This window comes from Tamandua tetradactyla, chromosome 16 (assembly GCF_023851605.1).
Source record: "Tamandua tetradactyla isolate mTamTet1 chromosome 16, mTamTet1.pri, whole genome shotgun sequence".
Taxonomy (NCBI): Eukaryota; Metazoa; Chordata; class Mammalia; order Pilosa; family Myrmecophagidae; genus Tamandua; species Tamandua tetradactyla.
Genome location: NC_135342.1, coordinates 11,519,532 through 11,545,875, shown reverse-complemented (window position 1 = coordinate 11,545,875; position 26,344 = coordinate 11,519,532). Strand labels below are relative to the sequence as shown.

Below are 26,344 nucleotides of genomic sequence, written 5' to 3'. Positions count from 1 at the left end.
GAGGAAAAACAAGCGGCAGCGGAGGGAGCGGCGGCGGAGGAGAGCGCGCGCGCGCCCCCTCCCTCCCTCCCTCCCTCCCCCTCCCCCCAATTTCCACCGCGGCCAATTCATGGACAGGAACTACCCCAGCGCCGGCTTCGGGGACCCGCTCGGCGCCGGGGCGGGATGGAGTTACGAGAGGTCAGCGAAAGCTAGGTAAGGAGCCGGGGGTGGCCTGAAGGAAGGGGCCAAGAGGTGGGAGCCCGGCCGGGCCGGGCCGGACCCGCCCGGCGACGCGTGCATCGCAAACTCCCCTCCGGCTTGCAAGGGAGCGGCCTTCTTCGGTTTGCAACAACGCCGCCGCCCCAGCTTGCAAATTGCAAACTCCGCCGGCGCCAGCTCCGGCATGCACGGGGGGCCGGGGGCGGGGGGGGGCGGAATGCAGCGGGGAAATGGGGGTGCAAGAAAATTTGGGACGGGAAGGCCATAGGAAGGTTGGAGGGACTGGCTAAGCCAGGCCTGGACTTCTCTCCATCCTTAGATTCCCTGTTTGGTGTTCCCTCCCCCCACCTCCCCGGACTCCAGGTTCTGGCTTGCAAAGGTGGAAAGGAAAGGAGAATTAGCATGCACACCTGGGGGGGCGCGCAGTCCCCTCCCGGGTCCTATTGTTCCGTGACTGCGCGAGGCCGCGCCACTCGGCTTTCCCCCCCTCCCCACCAAGAAATTCCGCGCGCCGAGTGGGCACGGGGCCCCGCCCCCTTTCTGAGCCGGGGTTCTGTGTGTGTAAAGGGGGGGGGGCGCTGGCACCTGGGACACGCCCCCTTTGGCTCTCCCACCCCCATGGCGGGGAGTGGAGTGTTTGGCCTCCTGAATCTCGGCCACACACTGAAGCCGTAGCCTGGGAAGAGTCGGGTGTTTCCCGGGTGTGCTGTTTGTCTATACGCGCGTGGGCCCTGCGTGTGTGCGGCCCTTCCCCTGCGGCTCTGCCCCTTTCCTGCTGCTGATTTGTGGCATGCCCTCACTCTACCCCTGCTCCTGCCCTACACACCCATACACCTGGGCTCCCCAGCGTGGCTGGACTTGACCCCGCCTGTGCCAGGATTTTCCATGTGGGACTCCTCGCTCCGTATCTTTTCTTCCCCACGGGCGAGTCGGATACACGTTTGCACATGCACCCGGTACTTTCCCCTGGTCCTGTCCCCTCCCCTCTCCCCACCCACCCACCCCTGCCGGTTTGAGGATCAATTTTGCCTCCTGCCCCTGACTCCACCCAGTGAGGTACAGGGTCTGCGTGTCCTTGGTGCACCCTGGGCTGACCCCAGGCCTTGTGTCACCGCCGGGGGACCAGGGTGGGCGGGGCCCCCCTAAGAGCTTTACGGCTTTTCATATTTTCAACTGTAGTCACTTCCTCTGACTCTTGCACCCTCTCCTGAAGTTTGTCCCAACCCGATGCACACTTATATTTGTAAACGTGGGATCATCCCGAGTGGAAGCCATTTCCATGGGTCCTTAGTTTGGGACCCCCCCCAATTCTCTTCTCCCCTTTAGGGCCTGAGGTGTCCTGGGAAAACCCCCAGTCAGCTGGAGGGTTCCCCCCAAGCCCACCTTCGGGGATTTCCTGAGCTTGCTCTTCCCGGGGCAGCTTGGGGAACACACCCTGACACCTTCTCCTTCTCCCCAGCTTGGTCTATGGCAGCTCCAGGACCTCGCATCCCGAGACGGACATCTTACACCGCCAGGCCTACGCGGCCCCCCACCCACTGCAAAGCTATGCCACCAACCACCACCCGGCAGGTACGGCCCCAGCCCGCCCCGCTCGGCTGGCCCGCCCTCTGCCGCAGCTGGTTGGCTGCTGAAAGTTCCGCCTCTCCTAATTGGCTGTGCCCCGGGTCCTGTCCCGCCCCTTGCTGTCTCTCCTCTGATTGGCTGTCCCCCGAGGCTGTTGGTCCTGCTTGATTTCTCCCTGGATTTGTCTGCCTGGCCTCGGGCCCCGCCCCTCTTGCTCCATTGCCTTCCTACCAACCCTGGCCCATCAGCCGCCAAATCCCACCGTCTCTTCTAGGATTTTTTTCTCTTTAGTACACCCTAACCCCTTCCCTTTGGCCTTGCCCATCCCTTGGGCCTCCTTCAGTCTCTGAATTCTTTCTTCCCGATTTCTTTCCTCCTTGATTGGCTTCAAATCTTAGGTCCGCCCCCTTTTTCCCTTTGATTTCCCCTAGTACCCAATTCTGTTTCCTTGGCTTTGCCTCCAACGCTTCTGATTGGCTTCGTCCCTAAATGTACTAACAGTGAGACTAGAATGTCCCTTTGACCCTTAATTCTTCTGGTTGGTTCCTTCCCTTTTTCTCCCCATATTTCGTCTGGGTTTCCCCACCTTGACTCAGTCTCTAGGACTTGTCCTCTGACCTTCTGATTGGCTTTGGTCATTTCATCCTTTCCCCTTCCTTAATAGAATTACCCAAATCCCTGGCCTCACCTCTTGCCTTACAGATAGATGTTGTGCTCCTATCCTTTTTACTTCTAGGTTTTTCTATTCTTGATTCTCTTTTCTCACTCAGCCTCCCTATCTCCACCCCCATCCTGCTTTGTGATCTTACCTTACCCTCTCCATCCTTTCCTGGCCCTGTCTTCTTAGCTGGGCTCTGTTCACTTTTGTTGATTGAAATCTGCCCTTTCTTTTCCCTTGAACCCCTGACCCTGACCCATCCTGCTTTTGGCCTGTTCCCTCTCTCCTTGGATGCTGCCCTACTCCTGACCTGACTGACTGCCCCCCATCCCTGGCCAGGCCTCTCTGGACTCTTCGACACTGGCCTCCACCACGCGGGCTCAGCAGGGCCCGACGCCTCCGTCATGAACCTCATTTCAGCTCTGGAGTCCCGGGGCCCCCAGCCGGGCCCCTCTGCCTCCTCTCTCCTTTCCCAGTTCCGCAGTCCTTCCTGGCAGACAGGTAAGCCTAGTGCTGGCATAGGAGTACCAGGGGTGGGTTGGCTTGTGGTCCACTCTGACACACAGTCTCCTCCATCATCCAGCCATGCACACTCCAGGCCCCACGGAACTCTTCATCTCGGGTGCCCTGCCGGGTTCCAGCACCTTCCCATCCTCCTCCGCCCTGTCAGCCTACCAGCACCCAGCTTCCTTTGGCAGCCGCCCTTTCCCAGTGCCCTCGTCTCTCAGCCTCCAGGATCCCCCATTCAGTCCCCCAGCTAATGGGCTCCTGTCCCCTCATGACGTGCTGCACCTGAAGCCCTCACAGGCACCTACAGTTCCCTCCTCGCTGGGCTTTGAGCGCTTGGCGGGGAGCAGTGTCCTGGGACCCACTGGTCTCGGCCCAGCCCAGACCCCTCCCTACCGCCCTGGCCCCCCAGATGCACCCCCACCTCCCCGCCACCTCCCAACTCAGTTCAACCTGCTGGCCTCCTCTTCTGCCGCTGCTGCTGCCGCTGCCGCTGAGCAGTCCTCCCCACAGCTCTACAACTTCTCGGGTGCTGCCCCGGGCCCGCCTCCGCCCGAGCGGGCCCTTCCCCGCCAGGATACCGTCATCAAGCACTACCAGCGGCCAGCCAGTGCCCAGGCCCCGCCACCCCCGCCACCAGCCCACGCCCTCCAGCATTATCTGAGCTGTGGGGGCAGCTATCCATCCATGGGCCACCGGGCCAACTTGGCTTGCAGCCCCCTGGGTGGTGGAGAGCCTTCCCCGGGTGCCGGCGAGCCTAGCAAGGCTGGGCCCAGTGGAGCCACGGCTGGAGCATCAGGCCGGGCCACAGGCCCTGAGGCGGCGGGGGGAGGTGGGGCAGGGGGGGCTGGGGGGGGCTACCGTCCCATCATTCAGTCATCTGGCTACAAAACAGGCAAAGGTGGTTACGGGGCGGCAGCTGGGGGTGCCAGTAGGCCTCCACCACCCCGCTCGACTGCCACACCCAAATGTCAGAGCCTGGGAGGGCCAGCAGCAGCCTATGCCACCGGGAAGGCCTCTGGGGCTGGTGGGGCTGGGGGCCAGGCCTATTCCCCTGGGCAGCCCCAAGGGCTTCTTGGACCCCAGGCCTATGGCCAAGGGTTCGGAGGGGGGCAAGCACAGGACTTGAGCAAAGGCCCCAGCTACTCGGGAGGGCCCCCACAGCCCCCCAGTGGTCCCCCGCCTCCTGGCCTGGCCACATGTCAGAGCTACTCACCAGACCAGCTCCAGGGGCAGCTGTATGGGGTGCAGGGCGAGCCATACCCAGGGCCAGCCGCCCACTCCCAGGGGCTGCCCACGGCCAGCCCCTCGCTCAGCTACAGCACTGGCCATTCCCCGGCGCTCTCAGGCCATGGAGGGGGCTGGGGACCCAGCTCCCTGGGGGGCGGGGGGGAGGCCAGCCCATCCCACATCATCCGCCCGCTGCAGTCGCCACCTGCCACGGGCCGCCCGCCTGGTGTTGGCTCCCCAGGGGCCCCCGGCAAGTACCTGAGCTCGGTCCTGGCCTCTGCCCCATTCCTTGCCCCCCCGGGAGCTGGCAGCTATGCAGCCGGAGCGGGTGGCTACAAAGGCAAGGGGGATGGCTCTGAGCTGCTGGCAGGCCCGGGGGGGCCCCCCGCCGAACGCACCGAGGATGAGGAGTTCCTCATCCAGCACCTCTTGCAGGCCCCCAGCCCACCGCGGACCTCAGGGGCAGATGGCTTGGTGGGCGAGGATGGGGCGGCGGACGCCTCCAAGGGACTTGGGGGAGGGGGTGGGGGTGGGGCCGGGGGGCCGCCGGGCACCCCCTACGAGTTGGCCAAGGAGGACCCGCAGAGGTACCACCTGCAGAGCGTCATCCGCACGAGCTCCAGCCTCGACGAGGGGGCCACAGCAGCCCTCGAGCTGGGCCTGGGCCGGCTGAAGGAGAAGAAGAAAGGGCCGGAACGGGGCAGCGAGACCCCCGAGGGGTTGGCCACCTCCGTGGTCCACTATGGAGCTGGTGCCAAGGAACTGGGGGCCTTCCTGCAGAAGAGCCCACCGCCTCCACCCCCCACGGCCCAGCCCACCCAGCCCCCACCCCACAGCCTCCTCCTGGAAGCTGGGGGGGCTGACCTCCCCCTGGTGCTGCCCCCACCCCCCCCACAGCTGCTCCCTTCTGTACTCAGCCATGCTCCCAGCCCCTCGCCCAGTGCCCCCAAAGTCGGCGTCCACCTTCTGGAGCCTGCCACCCGGGACGGGGCCCCCCAGCCACCACCGCCCCCTCCGCCGCCACCCATGCCCCTCCAGCTTGAGGCTCACCTCCGCGGCCACAGCCTGGAGCCCGCTGCTCCCAGCCCCCGTCTGCGGCCTGAGGAGAACCTGGAGCCGCCGGGGGCCATGCAAGAATTGCTGGGGGCCCTGGAGCCGCTGCCCACCGGGCCCAGCGATGCGGGCGTGGGCCCCCCGAACACCGAGGGCAAGGATCCTGCGGGCGCCTACCGCAGCCCCAGCCCGCAAGGCACCAAGGCGCCGCGCTTCGTGCCCCTCACCTCCATCTGCTTCCCCGACTCCCTGCTCCAGGACGAGGAGCGCAGCTTCTTCCCCACCATGGAAGAGATGTTCGGCGGAGGGGCTGCCGACGACTACGGCAAGGCCGGGCCGCCTGAGGACGAGAGCGACCCCAAGGCGGCCACGGGCGGCCCCCCAGGCCCCCCGGCCTACGACCCCTATGGGCCCTACTGCCCCAGCCGGGCAGCGGGAACCGGCCCCGAGACGCCGGGCCTGGGCCTGGACCCCAACAAGCCGCCGGAGCTGCCCTCCACGGTCAACGCCGAGCCCCTGGGCCTGATCCAGAGTGGGCCCCACCAGGCCGCGCCACCGCCCCCACCCCCGCCGCCGCCGCCCGCCTCTGAGCCCAAGGGGGGCCTCACCTCGCCCATCTTCTGCTCGACCAAGCCAAAGAAGCTGCTCAAGACGTCCTCCTTCCACCTGCTGCGGCGCCGAGACCCCCCCTTCCAGACGCCCAAGAAGCTGTACGCCCAGGAGTACGAGTTCGAGGCCGACGAGGACAAGGCGGACGTGCCCGCCGACATCCGCCTCAACCCCCGGCGCCTCCCTGACCTGGTGTCCAGCTGCCGCTCCCGCCCGGCCCTCTCGCCGCTGGGCGACATCGACTTCTGCCCGCCCAACCCGGGCCCCGACGGCCCCCGGCGCCGCGGACGCAAGCCCACCAAGGCAAAGCGCGACGGCCCTCCCCGGCCCCGGGGCAGACCCCGGATCCGCCCGCTCGAGGTGCCCACCACTGCCGGGCCTGCCGCAGCCTCCACACCCACCGACGGGGCCAAGAAACCTCGGGGCCGGGGCCGGGGTCGGGGCAGGAAGGCCGAGGAGGCAGGGGGCACCCGGCTGGAGCCCCTGAAGCCACTTAAGGTGAGGGGACTGGGGGCCTGGACCCCTGGGTCTGGGGGAGGGGGGCTGGGGGCCTGGACCCCTGGGTCTGAGGAGGGGCTGGGGGCCTGGACCCCTGGGTCTGGGGGAGGGGGGGCTGGGGGCCTGGACCCTGACTCCCTGCTGTCCCCACATCCAGATCAAGCTGTCTGTGCCCAAGGCTGGTGAGGGCCTGGGGGCACCCCCGGGCGACACCATGTCAGGCTCCGACCACAACAGCCTGGACTCCAGCCTGACACGGGAGAAGATCGAGGCCAAGATCAAGGAGGTGGAGGAGAAGCAGCCAGAGATGAAGTCGGGCTTCATGGCCTCCTTCCTAGACTTCCTCAAGTCAGGCAAGCGCCACCCGCCGCTCTACCAGGCAGGCCTGACACCCCCGCTCAGCCCCCCCAAGAGCGTGCCACCCACAGTACCAGCCCGAGGCCTGCAGCCCCAGCCCCCTGCCGCCCCCACCGTGCCCCATGCCCCACCCCCCGCTGCCTTTGGGCTGGGGGGCGCACTGGAGGCGGCTGAGAGTGAGGGGCTGGGGCTGGGCTGCCCGTCGCCCTGCAAGCGTCTTGATGAGGAGCTGAAGCGGAACCTGGAGACCCTCCCGTCCTTCTCTTCGGATGAAGAGGACTCTGTCGCCAAGAACCGGGACCTGCAGGAGAGCATCTCCTCGGCCATCTCCGCTCTCGATGACCCGCCCCTCACCGGGCCCAAGGACACCTCCACACCAGACGGGCCCCCCTTGGCCGCTCCGGCTGCTGTCCCAGGCCCACCCCCTCTTCCCGGGCTTCCCAGTGCTAACAGCAACGGCACGCCCGGTGAGCTTCGGGGAGGATAGTCTGGGAGCAGGTTAAGGATTTCGGGCTAAGTGGGTACATTGTAGGGGCCAGAGTAACCAGGTACAGTTGTTCAGGTCGTGCACTGTTCAAGTGCTGTCATTCACCGCGTAAATGATATTGATTGGTATGTTTACAAAGGCAGCCTCCTGGTTGAAGGCTATTAAATGTCTTAAGGACGGGGCATCACTTTCTAATTTGCCTGGAAATGGTATGGGGACAAACATAGGCCCTGGAGAACACTGGGGACAGAGCAGGTTGTAACTGATATGGACAAGATGATGGGATACCAAGAGCTTTGGGTGGAGGAAGGACAGAGGGAAAGGCCGGGCTATGATAAGATCTGGGGTTGGGGTTTGTTTTTTTGGAAGAAATTTGAGGGGTGTTAGTGGGGGTTGGAGAGCTAGAGGAGAGTGAAAGGGGTAGGGGGTTGGAGGCAGAGAAAGAAGGGGCTTTAGGGCTCACAGGGCTGTAGGGAATGGAGTGGGTTTGGGGGGATGGTTCTAGAAGGGTGAGAAATGGAGAGTGAAGAAGTGGGGGGATCGGGGAGACTGAGGGGATGAGATGGGAAACAGGAAGGTTCCAGGCAGGAGTATGAAGATCTGCTACCACTTTGCAGAAGGAGCTTTCGTAGGGTTGGAAAGACATTGAGGAGTCAGGAGAGATTCCAAGCAGTTAGAGGAGGATTTTTAACCCTGTGGGGCCTGAAGGGGTAGGCAGCAGGGGGAGGACATTGACAAATTACGAGACTGGTGAGTGGGCTGGGAAATATACAGGAAAAGCTTCAGATGCAGAAAGAAGACCCCCCAGGAGGCAATGAGGTGGAAGAGGCCTAGAGGAAACCATCTAGTAATTGGGAGGAGCATTCAGGAGCAGGAGTTGAGAAGAGGGCTTTGAGGAACCAAAGAGGGCCATTTGAGGACTTAAAAGGGCGTGAGAGAGCGAGCAGAGATGGCTCAGTGGTAGAATGCTCGCCTTTAATGCAGGAGACCCAAGTTCAATTCCCAGACCATGTACTCTTCCCCCACCCCCCGCAAAAAAAAGGGCATGAGGTGGTGCGAGACGGGTTTTTGATGTGCTGAACACTCCCTGGAGCAGGGAATATGGCAGAAGAGCGACTAAGGAGCCGAGTGGTGTTTAGGTGGCATTTAGAGGTGGGGTTTGCTGGCACGGGAAAGGTTATCTGAGGTCAAGAGAAGAGGCGCTGGGGCCGGTGAATGGCATTTGGACAAGGCTGGGAACTCTGTAGTCTGGGCTCAGTGGAGGAAGCAGAGGCATACTGGGTGGAAGCCTGTTCAGGGAAGGGGGTGGGGTGGTTTTAGTGGGTGGGAAAGGGCTTGGAAGGCCCCTGGGGACCGAGAGGGTCTTTGGAGACTGGGGGGGGGGGGTGAGGAGGAGCAGCAGGGTCTCGGGGTAGGAAGGATGCTTGAGGCTTTGGAAGAAGATATTAAATATTGAACATAAAACAGTTGGCTTATTGCTTGAATGGGGAAGGGGTCTCGGGTTGGGGAAGGGTATTTGAAGATCAGACCAGCAGGGTCAGGCGGAACTTTGATGGAAGATGCAACCGAAGAGAAGTAAGTAGTGGAGGCAGAGATGGGTGTTAGAAAAACTCCATTTGGTCAGAGGGAATGTTGGGGTGTGGATGAAATGGGGTGCAAGGACCCAAGAGAGGTGTCCACCTACGTGCCTGATGGGCTTGGACCGTCCTTCCGTCGACGGCAGATAGCAGGGGCAGCGGAGTGATGTGTTTGCAGCCCAGCCCGAAGAAGCGAGACAGATGGCAGGGTCTCCCAGCCGGGCTCCTGACGCCCCTCTCTCTCCCAGAGCCCCCGCTGCTGGAGGAGAAGCCGCCCCCCTCCCCGCCTCCTGCCCCCACCCCGCAGCCTCCGCCGCCACCGCCGCCAGCCCTGCCCTCGCCGCCCCCGCTGGTGGCCCCCGCGCCCAGCTCGCCGCCGCCGCCGCCGCCCCCGCCCAGCCTGCCCTCGCCGCCCGCGCCTGCTGCCCCGCCGGCTGCCCCTCCCGAGGAGCCCGCCGCCCCGTCCCCCGAGGACCCCGAGCCTCCCGACGCCCGGCCCCTGCACCTGGCCAAGAAGCAGGAGACGGCTGCCGTGTGCGGGGAGACGGACGAGGAGGCGGGCGAGAGCGGCGGCGAGGGCATCTTCCGCGAGCGGGACGAGTTTGTCATCCGGGCCGAGGACATCCCCTCTCTTAAGGTGAGTCCCGCGCTCGTCCGCGAAACCAACCGGTGGACTGGGCCCATCGAGCGCTTATCGATCTCCCGAGCTGGGAGCTGCAGCGGTGAGGGAGACGCAGTGCCCTGTGCGCAAACGGGGCCTGGGGACATGGACGTTACTTTAACTCACATATACACCTGCCTCGCCTCTGAAGGTTGGTAGCATTGACTGAAGATTCTCTATCCTGGACACTGAGAGTATAATAATGAGCAAAGCAGACAAGGCCAACTGGCTGGGGAGCTTCCCATAGGATAGAAAAACCCCAGCCACTGGCATGGCTGCAAGTACATGTACCTTTAACCTAGATCTAATAGCTGGTACTTTGGGAATGCTTAGTAAAGCGCCCCTTAAACGCTTTACATAAGCCGGCCCGTTCAGTATTACCAGTTAATCTAGGAGGCAGCGAACTCCCTGCCATGGGCCACTAAATCCAGCCAGCTGCCTGTTTGTGAATAAAATTTTATGGGAACACAGCCATGCCCATTCATTCCCGTGGTAGGGGGCTGCTTTCCCCATACAATAGCAGAGTGGGGTCCTTAGGTAAAGCAAAGCCTGAAATAGGTATGATGTGTCCTTTACAGAAAAGATTTGCCAGGTCAGGCAGTAGTGGGTCCATTTGACAAATAGGAGGATTAATATAACAGGTGCTTGATGTGTAGAGGTGACAGATGCCTGTGGGATGGACGGCCGGGGGCCCAAGGCAGAGCTGTGTCCGCAGGTCAGCTTGCTGTCCCCTGAGGGCAGTACCTGGGACCCAGGCCACACCACATATTTATTAATAGCTGTTGTTGATTGGGTACTGCCTGCGGGGCAGGTACAGCAGGTGGCTCTTGGCAGACATCACGCTTACTTGTGTGGTTTCTTCTAAAGTACAGATGGAGAAATTGTGGGGTGAGTTCATTATAAAGATGATCCTAGTTATCGTTGCAGTTTCTCAGCAAGTGCGTTTTGTGGGATGAACTTTTTATTTTCCTGTCCTGTTATCTGTGGTCTTTCTCATGGTGGAGAAAAAATAGAGCAGATAGAATAAGGGAGGTGCATGGATCCATTAACCGGCTTCCACCAGCATCGTCTCCTGGCTCCATCCCCTCCGCCTACCACCCTGCGGATCCCAGGTGTGGTATCCTTCCATCCATACTCGATTGCCTTGTTAGCATGAGATCTCTACATGGAAAAGAGCCTTTGGAAGAGATACGTAAGTCATAAAGCAAAATGCCAGAGTGAACTCCTGCGACCCCAGCAACCAGAACTTTCCAAGTGCCTCTGGTCTCTGCTGGGCCTTCCTTTGCCCCGCCCTCTTTTGTCCCCCATGCTCAAACTCGCCCTCTCAGCGCTCCATGTGCATTCCTTCTTTCCTTTTTTTAACTTTCATCATGGTCACACATATACAACATGAGGCATTATTTTATTTTCTCAACATCTGAATCCTATTTTGCCATCGGCACTGGACGCGTGAAGAAAATACAGCAGGAATAGCCACAGTAGTGATAGCTATGCTTCCTCAAGGGACAGGATTTGAGGGATGCCACAGTCGGTTTATCTTTACAACCGCCCTTCATCATAGGTTTCATTAACCCATTTCAATGAGAGGGAAACCAAGGCTCTAGTCCTGTGGTGGCAATGACAGACCGCTGTATTAGTCAGGGTTCTCCAGGGAAACAGAGCCAATAGTAGATATCTATCAATAGATGATTTTACAAAAGCGTCTCACGCAAGCATGGGGATGCACAAATCCAAATTGCATAGGGCAGGCCTCAAGCTGGCAACTCCAATGAAGGTTGTCGATGAACTCTCCAGGAAACCTGGCCAGCTGAAAAAGTAGAAGTTCTCTCTTCCTGAAAAGCCTTCAACTGACTGGATTAAATCCAACTGATTAGACTCTCTCTTTGCAGAAGACACTTCCTTAGTTGATTGTAGATGTAATCAGCCGCCCGTGCAATCAATGTGCTGATGATTTAATAAACCAGCCTTCTGGGTTATTAACCAGCCACGAAATGTCCTTGCAGTAACAATTAGGCCAATGCTTGCCTGACCACACACCTGGGCTGACCACCACCTGCCCATGTTGACACCTGAACCCCACCCTCACAATGGGTGCTCGGTACTGCTCTGGAGCAGGCCTGGGACCGTCCCCATTTTACAGATGAGGCAGCTCATTCTCAGCACGGGAGTCACTCTGCTAGCAAGTGCTGAGCCGGGATTGGAGCCAGGGCCATCTGACACCACCTCCCAGTTGGTGCGGGGCAGGGGACAGGGATGGGCAAGGACTCGGAGGCTTAAAATACAACTGGAACTTGCATCACAATGGGAACCCACAACCCCAAGGCTGAGCTGCTTGTCCAGGCTTCAGTGACCAGGAAGGCTAGGGGGAGGCAGGGGAAAAGGTCCTGGGTCCCAGAGGTGGGGGGAAACAGGTGGTGGGATTCAGAGCCTGGCTTTGGCCTTAATCTGACAGGCCCAAATCTCTGCCACTTCTGAGTTGGGCTGGCGTGGAACGTTTTCAAGATCCTCAGTTTCCTCAGCTGTGAAACGGAACTGATCACACTTGTTCCTCCCCAGACGGTGTAGGAGGGTTTCACACATCACCGCTCTTCCCGGGCTCTGGCAGTGGGCTGCACAGCTCACGAAGGGTGTTGGCGCTGGTGTCTGCTGCTTGTCTGGGCGACCTTGGGCCGGTGTCGGGTGCAGAGCTTGGCAGATGTTTACTGCAAGCGGCCAGCTGGGGGATATTTTAGGCCTTGCCTGCTAAAAAGTAGGGTCTCCACTACTTTTTCTTTATTTTTTATTTTCCTCCTTTATTACATCCCTTTACAAATGTACAAAAAAAAAAAAACCAAAAAAAAACGTTTTCTGCTTGCAGACCCTACGAAAAACAGGCTGTGGGCCAGCTTTGTTCTAGAAGAGTGCTGTCCAGTAGAACTACCATTTGAACCACCTGTAAATTGTTTTTCTTATGGTGACATATATAAGATAAAGCTTGCCATTTTAATCCTTTTCCAGTGTACAATTCAGTGGCGTTAATTACTTTTACTATGTCATGCTACCATTACCACTTCCCATCACTGGAATGTTTTCAGCTCGAAAAGGAGAAACTAACTCTGTCTCCACTTAAGCAATAACTCCCCACCCCCTGGCAAACTCTAATTTACTCTCTGTCTCTGAGAATTTGCCTTTTCTGGATATTTCATCCAAGTGGAGTCCTACGATATTTGTCCTTTCTGTCTACCTTCTTTGATTTTGCATCATGTTTTTAAGGTTCCTCCGTGTTGTAGCCCCGTTGGCAGCATTTTGTTCTTGCTTATGGCGGGGTGATAGTCCATTTACGGGTAAACCGCATTTTGTTGATCTGCTCATGTATTGATGGACACTTGAGTTTTTTCCCACCTTTTGGCTTTTGTGAATAGTGCTGCTGTCGACGTTGGTATACAAGTATCTGTTTTTATTAGTAAACTTTTTCACACCCACATTAAGGAAAAGTAAAAAGGTAGACGCAGTTAATTATAGGGATGTATTTTATCGGACCCGACATGTCTAAAAATTTAATCATCTCAATGTGTTATTAATATAGAAATATCGTCAGTGAGACATTTTCTTTTCTCTCCTTCATACCACGTCTTTGAGCTTTGGTGTGTCTTTTACATTCACAGAGCATCTCGATTTGGTCCAGCCGCATTTCAAATGGGAGAAATATTTCCCCAGATTAGAGAAGTAATGTTAACTCCCAGGTCTTGGGATGGTCTGTTCAGCGGGGAATAGAAACCCCAGGCACATTAGGGTTTGTTAGATGAAGAAGAGTAGGCTGAGGGGCCTGGTGGGGGACAAAGCATGACGTGCTTGTCACTTACAGGGGGGTGAGGAGTTTTGCGGTTGGGACAGCGAGGGCTGGGAGCAGTGGGGGGTTCGGATCAAGTAGGATTTTGAATGCTGGAGTGAGATGGGCAGGGGTGACAGAAGACATTGGCTCTGCAGATTGACTCTAGGTCTTCCAGATGCTGCCGCGGTTGCTGGCAAGTAGGGGGCTGGCTGGGAAGGGTCCAGACTGGATGGTGGCCTGTCCACATGCTCCAGTCCTCTGACTTTGACTCCTCTGGGGATGGGACCTTGCAGCATTCCCATCAACCCCACACCTGAATGCTTCTCACTTCCCTGCTTCCTGCAGCTAACATTTCCCTACCTCCCACCCGCTGCTTGTCATGGTTCATAGTCCCAAGAGAGGATCTGATTGGTTCAACTCAGCATTTGGGGCCAAAATGGAAGCTATTGGTTGGCCTTTCCATTGGCTGCCCCAGGTCAGGTTTCCTCCAATCAGCTGAGCCTTCCAATGAGCAGTAGCTGTGGGTGGGACCTGGTTCCTAGTAGAGGGGAACATGGGCATGGTCAGTTGTATGGCTGACACATGGCTAGGGATGGGGGAACCTGGAGAGCAGGCAGGAAGGACCACACTAGGATGGTGGTGGTAAAACCGGTCAGGCCCGATGCTGGGTGGCTGGTGGGGAGCCTCGGAGAGAGAGTGGTTTGGGGAAGATGCTGAGCTCAGTTGAGGTGTGGTAAGTGGGTCACGCCAGACCCCGGAGAGAGTCGGCCAGTTCCTTAGAGAAGGCAGAGAGGGGAGTGGGAAGAGCCCGAGGAGGGCAAGGCCCTGCCGGCATCCCCAGCATCTGATGAGGACTAGGGCAGGGGGCCTTGTGCTCATGTGGAGAGGTGAGAGTCTTCCCAGGCTCGGGGAGGGGAGCTGTATGTGCAAAAGCCTGGGGGCCAGAAAAGCTGGGGTTGTCTGCTACGCTCTGGGGAGTCTTCAAGGCTCACTGGGCAGGGTGCAGGGAAGGGAGAGGAAAGCCAGGTCAAGTCTCTCTCTGTGCCAGGTTAATGGATTTGGCTTTGTGGGTCCATGCCTGTTTTTGGAGCTGGTTAGGATGTGTTTCTGAAATGGACTCTTCCATGTTAGGTGGTTCCTGAGTCTTTGACGTGGGGGTGGGAGTGGGGGGACTGAGAATTGGGGATTAGGGCACCTGCATCCCTGCTCCTCTTGCCTCACTGTGGCTACATGACTTCAGCCCAGAGAAATGTCTCTGTACTGCATTTTCATCGGGTTATACATGAGGATCATAGCCCCTTCATGCAGCTCTCCTGGCTGCTCTGAGGCTCAAGAGAAATGGGCATGAAAGCAATTGGTCCCAACCAAGGGTAGATGGCCAGTACCTGGTACACAGACTCCAGTGTTCTAACCCGTGCCCCTGACAGACATCACTAATCCATCCTGGCACTAGCTTCTGCTGAGCATGGTCTCAGGGTAGCCATGACCAATCATTTGAAAAATACCTCTCGAGTCTGTTTTGTCATCTTGACTGTGGAAGCTTCAGATGCAGAAATTGCCCCTATCTCATCTCTTGTTTCTGCCCATTTCCCCTTCTGTTTTCATTCTTTAGTTACCTGTGCATGTCGGTTTTTCAACCCACAGCTGCCATGAACTTCCTTGGCAATTCCCGGTTACTATTTTGCCCCCTCAGGGAACACATGGTCCTTCAGAGACTCATTTAGGTTTCACCTCTTCCAGGAAGTGTTTCTGGATTCAAATTGTGTTGAAGGACCTGCTTCCAGGCTTCCATGGTTCCCGGTGACGTCTTCCATTAACACTTTTATTAATTGCGCTGCTATTTAGTTGTGCGTGTGTCTGATTGCCCTGCTCTTCCTCCACTCCCTGAGGTCACAGGCTGGGTCGCTGGGTCTGACCAGTTTCCCAGGGCCCAGGCAGGGGCACGCACAAGCCTCGGCAGACGGTGTGGATGTCTCAGTGAGGTGGGGGTGGGATGGCTGAGGAGAGCTTTTCAATCAGTGTTTCCTTCCTGACTTGGACAAAGGCTGATGAAATGGCTTGGGTAACCTCTCATCTGTCTGAATCTTGGCACAAGCCACAAACTCGCCCTGTTTTGTTTATTTGCTGGTCTGGCTTGTTATCTGTGTAAGAAAGGCTCCAGAAGAGGCTTTGTTGATCTCATGGATGGCTCTACCCCCTGTGCCCAGCTGGTGTACAGGCCACAAAGAGTGGGGGCTCCGGGCACGTCATCGCTTGGAGTAATGTAAAGCTGCAATAATTCAAACCATCTGGCACAGAACTAACAGCCAGACCAAGAATATTGGGAGGTCACAGTGGCCAAGAGGTGGAAACAGCCCAAGTCTCCGTCAGCAGATGAGTGAGTGAACAACACTGTTGCATGCAGCGGAGTTGGATTCCACCGTAAAAAGGAACGGAGTGCTGGTACACACCACCACGTGAATGAACCTTGAAGACGTCACGCTGAGTGAGATAAGCCAGACCCCAAAGAACAAATACTGTATGATTCTCTTGTACGCACTCTGTAGAGACAGAAAACAGAATAGTGGTTACCAGGAGCCAAGGGGGATGGGAAATTGGGGAGCTACTGCCTGATGGACACAAGTCTCTGGGATGGCGAAAATGTTCTGGAAATAGATGGCACTGAAATAGATGGTATATGATTAACGTACTCCTTGTCACAGAATGGTACACTTACAGTGGCTGAAATGAGACAAAAAAAAAAGCAAGAGTGCTGGATGGGTGGTAGGAGGAGCGAGCCAGATTTAAGCTGCATCGCCAGGGTTAGGACATCTTGGGGGGCCACATGTATTTGTCAGATAGATGTGTGTTGATGCTCGTTGACAAGCACGCCATTTTTCTGAGGGCTGAGAAATGGGTGTGGGAGATGTAGGGATGGTGGCTGACCCTGCCAGTCTTGCTGTGTCCTCAGCTGGCGCTGCAGACGGGGCGTGAGCCCCCACCCATCTGGCGAGTCCAGAAAGCCCTGCTGCAGAAATTCACTCCAGAGATCAAGGATGGTCAGAGGCAGTTTTGTGCCACCAGTAATGTAAGCCTGGCCACGGGAAATGGGTCCTCGGGGGCTTCTGGGTGGTAGGGTGTTGGAAGCCTGGGGCCCCCTCATGCCCAGCTCTGACTTGCCCTGGGACTAAGGTGTATCCTGAATGGGGCTCCACCTCCTGGCAGGCTCCCCGGGCACACGGGGAGTCACAAGGCTCCGGCTGGGGTGGGTGAGGGAGTTGCTTGTGGGCTTTTTTTCCTTCCGTAGTATTTGGGCTATTTTGGGGATGCAAAAAACCGGTACCAGCGCCTGTATGTAAAGTTCCTGGAAAACGTCAACAAGAAAGATTACGTCAGGGTCTGCGCTCGGAAACCCTGGCACCGGCCCCCAGTGCCCGTCAGGTATGACAGGGGTATGGGGAGCAGGTGGTGAGTCGGGGGCAGGTGTGGGGCGGGAGCATGCGAGAGGGGAAGTAGAGCTGGGTGGGGTGCGAGAGGACCGAGAAAGGGCATAAAGGCCAAGAAGGAGAGGCCAAGAAAGATTGGGGGTGGAGATGGTTAGGGACAAAGGAACTGGGGTATTAGAGATCCAGAGAGAGGGAGCCAGAGAGCCAGAGAGGGGGAAAAGAATGCCAGAGAAGGAGATGGACACTAACAGGAGGGAAACTGGTCGTGTGCTTAAAGCGCCGGGCAGGGTAGGGGCTCTCAAGGAAAATTAGGGTTTCTTGGGGGTTACTAACTGCAGTTCCTTGTATGTTCCCTTCCAGGCGCTCCGGCCAGGCCAAGGGCCCTGCTGCTGCTGGGGGTGGCTCTGCTCCTCCCCCCAAGGCCCTGGCACCTCTTCCTAAGCCTGAGACCCCTGAGAAGACGACGTCTGAGAAGCCCCCAGAGCAGATGCCCGAGACGGCGGTGCCCGAGCCCCCGGCACCTGAGAAGCCGTCCCCACCGCAGCCTGCTGAAAAGGAGAAGGAGCGGGCAACACGTGCAGAGCGGCCATTGCGGGGTGAGCGGGGCACGGGCGGGCGGCAGACCCGGCCTGAGCGCAGCCTCCCCACGGGACAGCCCGCCACTTCCAGGCTGCCCAAGGCCCGGCCCACCAAGGTGAAGGCTGAGCCGCCCCCCAAGAAGAGGAAGAAGTGGCTAAAGGAGGCGGCTGGCAATGCCTCAGCAGGCGTGGGGCCCCCCGGCAGTTCCTCGGACTCGGAGTCGTCCCCTGGAGCTCCCAGCGAGGACGGTGAGGCACCCCCGTCCTCGGCAGCCACGGGGCTGATGGGTGCGGGATGGGGAGCGACTCCCAGGCCAGCAGGAGATGGTGTGGGTAAGGGCTGTGGCCAGGGCACCAGGGAGCCCCAGCCAGGTGGTGATAACAGTAAGATGTCAACAGTTACTTACAGAGTCCTTAACTCTGTGTCATGTTGTCTGCCAATTCTTTATACATACTAACTTGTTTAATTTTCACCACAATCCTAGGAGATAGATACTGTTATTGTCCCCGTGTTACAAATGGGGAAACTGAGGCACTGAGAGAGTGCTGCCCAGCTGGAATGAGCTGGCTTGTGGCCTGCAAAACCTCACGCTCCAGTCTTTCATTTTGCACTGTTTTTCCTCAGGTCACTGGGTGCTGTGGAAGGGGTGTAACCCTCTGTGCCCTCGTGACCTCACCGGTAAAATGGGTTCATGATAGACACAGCACGTGGAGGGGTACTTGCCTGTGGCAGGTGTCAGATAGGAGCTCTGTATCTGCTGAGTATGCTGCTGTCCCCAGTGCTTAGAATGATGTGTGTGCATGATGACAACATCACTACCAAAAATACACGCACACACACACACACATACAAGATAAATGCAAAAGCTGACTTTATCAAGTATTTATGTACTAGGCATCATTTAAAGCATGTTAAACATTGGCATTTTCTTTTTTTGGTGGGGGGAGGAAGGGGGATTCCTTTTATATTTAAATGTATTCAAGCTGTAATCTTTGGCACATGAATTAGCTTTTTAGGACAGTTTTGCATTTATAGTAGGATATGTTGTGTATTTCCTCTATCTCCAGATAATGCATTTGAATCCTTAGTGGATGAAAGCTTCAGGTTGTCTTGTCCCTCCCCCATCTCCTGCTCTCTCTCCCCTCCTCCCACGGAGTGGGTTTGACTGGGTGTGGTAGGCACATTGGCTCATTTTGTCTTCACATAAAACCTGGGAGATAGGCTCTATAGAGTTTAAAGATAGGGAAGCAGAGGCACTGACAGGTGAAATGACTTGCCCAAGGTCATTGGTTAGGTAGAGTTAGGTAGAGTTCAGGATCAACTCTTTTAACCAAGAGACAAGAAATAAAGAGACAAACAAGAGAGTTTGAATTCTCCCCTATGCAAGCCTAGATGTAAGTGGGAGGATTGTGGCAAAGAAGAAGCTTTCTTGAGGTTGTTTGGGATTCCAGTTTCCCTTCATCGTTCTCTTCGGCCTCTCAGTTCACTGGTCACCACCACATGGTCAAAGCCAGCCCAGCAGCCCCCCACATCAGAGTCCTGCCAATGAGAAGGAGCAGAAGGACCAGGAAATGGTCCTACCTTCCTTTTACGTGCCAATCTCATAGCTCATTGTCCGCAGCTGGGTCACATAGCCAAACCTAGCTGCAAGGGAGCCTGGGAAATGTACTTTCTTAAGTGGGCACCATCTACTCGGCTAAAATCAGGACAGGCAAAGACTGTGGACAGTGGAAGCAGCTGGGACAGGTGAAGATGTGGGAACTCACGAGGCCCAGATTTCCCTCTGTGGCCCTCAATTTTCTTTCCTTTTTTCTTTAAAAAGAGTTTTATTGATAAAATTCACATATCATACAGTTGACTCAGAAAAATGTACAGTTCTGTGGTTTTTAGCATATTTAGAGTTATGCAACGATCACCATAATCCACCTTAGAACATTTGTACACCTCAAAAAGAAGCCCTGGAACCATTACTGGTCTCTCCCCATTTTCCCTTCCCTCTCCAGTCCCTGGCAACCACTCATCTACTTTCTGTCTCTAAAGATTTGCCTGTTCTAAACATTTTATATAATAGGTTGTCTTTTGTGTCTGGTTTCTTTCACTTGGCATCATGATTTCAAGGTTCAGCCATGTAGTAGCATGGATCATTGCTTCATTCTTTTTTTTTTTTAATTGTAACATCTAAACAACATAACATTTACCACTGTAAGCATTTTTGACATATGCAACAATACAGTGGGATTAGTTGCATTGGCAGTGTTGGGTTACTGTCACAACCATCCATGACCAAAACTTCTCTGTTAATCCCCTGCTTCTGCTACCTGCAGCCCCATGCCCACGCCAGTACCATATAGTCTACGTTCTATCTCGGAATTTGTATATTCTAGATATTTTCATCTGTGAGATCATGAATATTTGTCCTTTTGTGTCAGATTTCTTTACTTAGCATTTATAGTAGTATATACCTGTGCTATAGTATTTTCGGAACTGTGATGGCTGAATAATATTCCGTTGTTTGGATGGACCACATTTTCTTTATTCATCCCTCTGTAGATAGACATTTGGGCTTTGGGGCTGTTATTCACATCTCCAAAGACATTTGTCCCCAGCCCTCAGTTTTCCAAGCCTGAGAAATGGGTTTGCTCCCTTCTACACTCTTAGGGAGCAGCTCAACTAGTCTGGCAGGTTTCATTATCTTTCTGGGTCTGGGGCTATCTCCCTCAACCCTTCTCCATTAGACCAGGAGCCCCCATGTCCCCCAGCACAGGTGGTCTCGGAACCAACCTTCTTGCTTGCTTATTGGTCACCCCTAAGGCTTCTTTCAGACCCATGACCGTCCATGTGCTGGAAACTTTTAAGCCCGAATTATTGCTCCCTCCCTCCTTGTATTCACAGTGAAGGTTCTAGAAAGAGCAGCAGTGATGTTCCCTTAGTCCACTCCCATCCCGTTTGCCTAGCCCCTTTCAGCAGGTGTTTCCTGCGCTTGTACTTTGTGCAGTGAACTGGGGGTCCAGCAGAGTACAAAATGTATTTCCTTGTTGGGGTTTGCAGTCAATCAGATAAATACGTAACGTCATAGAACACAAGACACTGAAAAATCCTAAAGGTAATGCCAGGGTGGATTGGTGGCACTTAAGAAAAATCAATTGGGACTTTGCATGATTTTTCTTTAAATCTACAACTAGTCTGAATAATAAATTAAAAAAAAAAAAGTCAGGTAAAGAGGAGCAGGCAGTTGAGAAAGGGCTCTGCTCTCACATGTTTGAAAAAAAAAAAAAGAGCAGGCAGGATGAGGGGTGATATTTTCCCAGGTCAGAGAAGGCTCCGGAAATGGTGTTGGAGCAGAGATCTGAATGAAGTGCGGTTGTAGTCCTGTCACTGTCTAGGGGAGAAGGCATCCCAGGCTGCTGTGGAGGATCCGGAAAGAGGCCCATGAGGCAGGAGCCGAGTGTGCAAAGGGGAGAGGCTGGGAGGTGAGGGTGGAAAGGGGACATGGCCAGATCGAGGAAGGCAGCACACTCTTAAACTTTATTGTACAAACCAGTCCCTTGGGAACCTGGCTAAATGTACATTGGATTTCAGTGAGGCCGGCATGTGGGGATTGTCACTGCAGTTCAGACCAGCTCCCAGGTGATTCCGATGAGTGACCAGGGGTCCAGAACTTTGGATTTTACCCTACAATTGGGAGCGCTGGGTGGGTTTGGCCAAAGCATAACAGGGTCTTACAGCGGTCCCTCTGGCTCCTTGAAGCAGCTCTGATCAAGGACCCTCCATGCAGATAACTCAAAGGAAGCTTCTCATGCCTCCTCCTACTAGGGAATAGTCTGCTGCCTTCTCGTTACCTTCTTGCTTTTCTTTCCCCTGGACGCCCCTTTTGGGGTTTAATTGTGTGGGTCCCTCGAGCCCATCCTTGGCCTTGTAACTTCTCACTCTAAACCTCTCCCTTTTGCCAGGCTCCCGCAGCTTCCTAGGGAGCCTCTGACCCGCCTCGTCACCCCAAGCCACCCCCCACATCTACCCCCAACCCTTATCTCCTCCCTAAGCAAACTTGTCCAGGTATCTCCATCTCGGGGGCAGCCACCAGATTGAGCCCCAGGCACCATCTTCATCCCTTCCCTGGCTCCCTCCCTGACCACTCCCCAGCGCCCAGCCCTGATTCTGCCCCTTGCCCGGGCCAGCTCAGCCTTGTTCTCTGGTGCTGGCCTTCCTGCCCCCTTGGTCTCTCTGCTCGGGCCTCATCCTTCCCTGCCTGGTCCATTGCCCCAAACTTCAGTCTCCCCTCCATCTGCCCCCCACACAGCCTCAACCCATATATCCCGCCCTTTTCCTGGTCACAGCCTTCCCGGGGCTCCCTAGTCCCTGCCCCCTCCGCCTGAACTCGGAGGCGCTGCGTGATCAGGGCTACGCTGACCTGTTAGCCTGTTCAGTCCCAGCTCTCGTCAGCTCCTTCCCTCTTGCCCTTTCCGCTCTGATCTCTCTGACTTGGTTGACTGTCTTGGAGACCCACCCTGCCTCTTCTTCAGACTTAAGTTACACTGAACTAGTCCAACCCTGTTCAGGTGAAGCTCCTTGGCCTGGAACAGTCTTGTGTCACGGAAGACTCAGCTCTCCCATGACCTTGAACACGGCCTCCCTGACCAAGGCCCTGAGCTCGTGGAAGTGCCACGAGGTCCCAGCACTGGGACATCTGTCCAGGGGGTTGCCCTGTCCGTGTCCCTACCTGACATGCCTGCTAGCAGGGAGGAGGGCTAGCAGGGCTCTCAGCGCAGTGCCTGCCACGCAGGTGACAGCAGAGAAGGTTGGGACGGTGAGGCCATGCCCCATTCTCCCCCCAGAGCGGGCAGTGCCCGGGCGTCTGTTGAAGACTCGGGCAATGCGGGAGATGTACCGGAGCTACGTGGAGATGCTGGTGAGCACGGCCCTCGACCCGGACATGATCCAGGCCCTGGAGGACACCCATGGTAAGCCGGGGCCTGCGGGGTGTGGGCTGGGGCGGTAATGCTAGGCACCCAGAGCCCCTGACCACCCCTGTTGCTGAGGGTCTTCTGATGCCCCCACCCCACCTTTCAGACGAGCTGTACCTCCCCCCCATGCGGAAGATTGATGGCCTTTTGAATGAGCACAAGAAAAAAGTCCTGAAGCGGCTGTCACTGAGCCCAGCCCTGCAGGTGCTTTGGGGCCTGGGTAGGGTGGGGGGTGGGGTGGGCTCTGCAGTCCGGAGGAGACCCATGGGTGTCAGTCACCACGGAGTTGTCAGAAGATCAAGCCTTTGAGTTGGGGGCGTCATTGCAAGGGGTGGGCCGAGCCGGGAGAAAAGGTGAGCACAGGGCTGTTAGGAAATGGGTTCTCTGGGTTCCCAGCAGCCCTGAGGGCCCGATGGAGGGGAGCTCCAGGCACTGGGATGGCACCAGGGGGTCATTCGGAAGGTCTGGGGTGAGCGCCTGGGAATGCCCAGCAGGACACAGTTAGGGAACACAACCGAGAGCACAAGTGTGGAGAGAAAAGCTAGATTAGAGTCTGCCCTCAGGACTCTGGGGCAGAATACTGAGCAGGTTGTGATGGCTTCTCTGTGAGGGAATGCAGGCTCTGAGAAGTCCAGGATTCACTGTGAGGTCGGCTACGTAACTTCCTGTCTGGAATGTTCCAGTTCCTGGCCTAGTGCTCCAGGGTGGACTATTAGGGCAGCTCTGAGAATTTTAGTTGGGATGTTAGTATTGAGTTCTGAGAGTTCCGGGACAGTCGGAGGCTGGCTCTGAGAATTCTGGGTAGGATGTTTGTGTTTCCAAACAATTCTGGGATGGACTGTTAGGATAACTGAGAATTCCGGGTAAAGAGTCAGGGCGACTCAGAACTCTGGAATGGATCATTAAGCTGGTGCTGAGGATTCTGTGACTGTTGGGGTAACTGAGAATTCTGTGATGGAATGTGCTGGCCTGGAGAATTCTGAGTGGAGTGGTGAGGTGGTGCTGAGAATTCTGGGATGGAATATTAGGCTGGTGCTGAGAATTCTGGGATAGAATGTTAGAGTGGCACTGAGAATTCTGGGATAGAATGTTAGGGTGGCTGTGAGAATTCTGGGATAGAATGTTAGGGTGGCTCTGAGAATTCTGGGATGGAATATTAGGCTGGTGCTGAGAATTCTGGGATAGAATGTTAGGGTGGCTCTGAGAATTTGGGGATAGAATGTTAGGGTGGCTCTGAGAATTCTGGGGTGGAACGCGAGGCTGGCACTGAGAATTCTGGGATAGGATGTCAGGGTGGCTCTGAGAATTCTGGGATGGAACCTTAGACTGGTGCTGAGAATTCTGGGGTGGAACGCGAGGCTGGCACTGAGAATTCTGGGATAGGATGTCAGGGTGGCTCTGAGAATTCTGGGTGGGACGTGAGATGTCTGCGAATCTCGGGCCGCACCATTCAGCACATCGTGAGGGACACCAGTCAGGCCCAGGCTCCTTTGTCTCTTAGGGAACCAATACCCTGAGTGTGTCTCTGGAACTGCAGCCTGGGGAAGGTGGAGGTACCCGATGACCAAGGGATTGGAGAAGTGGGTGGTGGCTTGGGGTGAGGCTTCCGGGAAGGCGACCTGCTGATGTCCTTGGCTTCCCACAGGACGCCCTGCACACGTTCCCACAGCTGCAAGTGGAGCAGAGCGGGGAGGGCTCCCCCGAGGAGGGGGCTGTGCGGCTGCGGCCAGCGGGTGAGCCCTACAACCGCAAGACGCTCAGCAAGCTCAAGAGGAGTGCGGTCCGGGCCCAGGTGAGGGTGGAAGCCGGGGGCGCCAAGCAGTGCCAGGGAGGGGAGAGGGGCGCCCTGCGGCCGGGTGGAGAGACTGAGGCTTCTCCGCCTGATTGCCAGGAATTCAAGGTTGAGCTGGAGAAGTCAGGATACTACACGCTCTACCACTCGCTCCACCACTATAAGTACCACACCTTCCTGCGCTGCCGGGACCAGGTGAGGCTGCCCGCCGCCCGCGGGGTGTGGGCCTTGGCCCTGACCAGCTAGCTGCCTGCTGCATCCAGCCCCGCCTCAGATTCAGGGCTCCCGGCCTCCAGCCTCTCCCCTCTCAGACCTGGGGGTCCCCCAGCCCCTCCTCCCTCAGACCCAGAGGTCCCCCAGCCTCTCCCCCCTCAGACCCAGGGGTCCCCCAGCCTCTCTCCCCTCAGACCCAGGGGTCCCCCAGCCTCTCCCCCCTCAGACCCAGGGGTCCCCCAGCCTCTCTCCCCTCAGACCCGGTGGTCTCCCAGCCCCTCCTCCCTCAGACCCAGGGGTCCCCCAGCCTCTCTCCCCTCAGACCCGGTGATCTCCCAGCCCCTCCTCCCTCAGACCCAGGGGTCCCCCAGCCCCTCCTCCCGACCCAGGGGTCCCCCAGCCCCTCCTCCCTCAGACCCAGGGTCCCCCAGCCTCTCTCCCCTCAGACCCGGTGGTCTCCCAGCCCCTCCTCCCTCAGACCCAGGGTCCCCCAGCCTCTCTCCCCTCAGACCCAGGGGTCCCCCAGCCTCTCCCCCCTCAGACCCAGGGGTCCCCCAGCCTCTCTCCCCTCAGACCCGGTGGTCTCCCAGCCCCTCCTCCCTCAGACCCAGGGGTCCCCCAGCCTCTCTCCCCTCAGACCCGGTGATCTCCCAGCCCCTCCTCCCTCAGACCCAGGGGTCCCCCAGCCCCTCCTCCCGACCCAGGGGTCCCCCAGCCCCTCCTCCCTCAGACCCAGGGTCCCCCAGCCTCTCTCCCCTCAGACCCGGTGGTCTCCCAGCCCCTCCTCCCTCAGACCCAGGGTCCCCCAGCCTCTCTCCCTCAGACCCAGGGGTCCCCCAGCCTCTCTCCCCTCAGACCCGGTGGTCCCCCAGCCCCTCCCCTCTCAGACCCAGGGCTCCTGGCCCCCAGCCCCTCCTCCCTTAGATCCTGGAGTCAGCCCTGTGTCCCCCCACAGACACTGGCCATCGAGGGCGGTGCCGAGGACCTGGGCCAGGAGGAGGTGGTCCAGCAGTGCATGCGGAACCAGCCGTGGCTGGAACAGCTCTTCGACTCCTTCAGCGACCTGCTGGCCCAAGCACAGGCCCACAGCCGCTGCGGGTGACCCCACCAGCCTGGGGGTGGGGGGAGAACCTCCTTTGTGAACTGAGAACTGGGACAAAACTTGTCCTCAGGAGCTAAAACCCAGGCCCTGGCATCAGAGAAGGGGGGTCATTGGTCAGGGTGTGTCCATGCTGCCCCCCTCCCGGGGCAGGGTTCAAGGGTCGGCTCCCCCCCTACCAGCCCTCTCCATTCCCTCCCCATTCCTCCCACTGTTCGGTGTACAGAGAAATTATTTATATATATGTATAAATGTCTATTTAGTACCGGTTTCCCTCTCCCCTTGCCCACTCCCCTCTCCATGGCCATAGCCCCCGCCCCCTCCACCTTGTACATAATGTATAGGAAAAGTCTATGTATGGTTGAGGGGGAGGGGCGGCTTCAGGGAGCTGGGGGCCCCCTTCCCCCAAGCCCCCCCATTAGGCCAAGATCTTTGCAAAAGCCCACCCCCTCCCCAGGGCATTCGGCATTGGGTGGAAGTGGGAGGGAAAAACGCATCTTGTTAATTATTTTTAATCTTATTTATTGTACATACCTGGGGGCTGGGGGCTGGGGAGGTGGAGGGGGGAGAAGGGTCCTCTCCCCCTCCCCACTCCTTTTCTACGGCGATTTGTCTGTGTCTCCCTCCCCCCCATCCTCCCACCGACCCACTCCCCACCCATTGTTGTCTGGATGTGGTTCTATTTTTTATCAGTCTCCTCTTCCCCCCTCCCTCTTTCTACCCCCTTGCCCCCCCCACCTCCCCCCCACCCTTTGTCTCTTGCTCTTTCTTGGGCTTCTGTACAACTCAACTTGTATACACTGTGTACACACAACCAGCCAAATGAAAACCCAACAGCAAACACTTTATCAGCAGGCTGGAGTGTCTCTGTCCTGCGGCGTTGGAGTGGGCTGGCGGTGGCACGGGCAGGGGTCTGGTACGTGGCTTTTCAAGAGCCCTGGGTGGTGGTTGGACTGGGGTCCATGTGTTAGTTAGCTGTGGCTGCATAACAAAACCCCTGATATGTACCATCTCACAGTTTCTGAGGTCAGGAATTTGGGAGTGGCTTAGCTGGGTGGCT

At 57.3% G+C, this 26,344-nt stretch overlaps 1 protein-coding gene across 1 annotated transcript; it reads left to right on the top strand.

The window, feature by feature from the left end:
• The first annotated feature begins 86 nt into the window (after nt 1–86).
• Nucleotides 87–26,143, top strand: PRR12 (proline rich 12). The gene is made up of 14 exons (XM_077131112.1): nt 87–195; nt 1,661–1,773; nt 2,765–2,926; nt 3,009–6,322; nt 6,480–7,146; nt 8,992–9,380; nt 16,166–16,282; nt 16,502–16,635; nt 17,001–17,467; nt 22,052–22,177; nt 22,287–22,384; nt 23,826–23,972; nt 24,072–24,167; nt 25,141–26,143. The coding sequence occupies exons 1-14, from the start codon at nt 110–112 to the stop codon at nt 25,285–25,287; spliced, it is 6,063 nt and encodes a 2,020-aa protein (XP_076987227.1). The 5' UTR covers nt 87–109; the 3' UTR covers nt 25,288–26,143.
• Nucleotides 26,144–26,344: the final 201 nt, after the last annotated feature.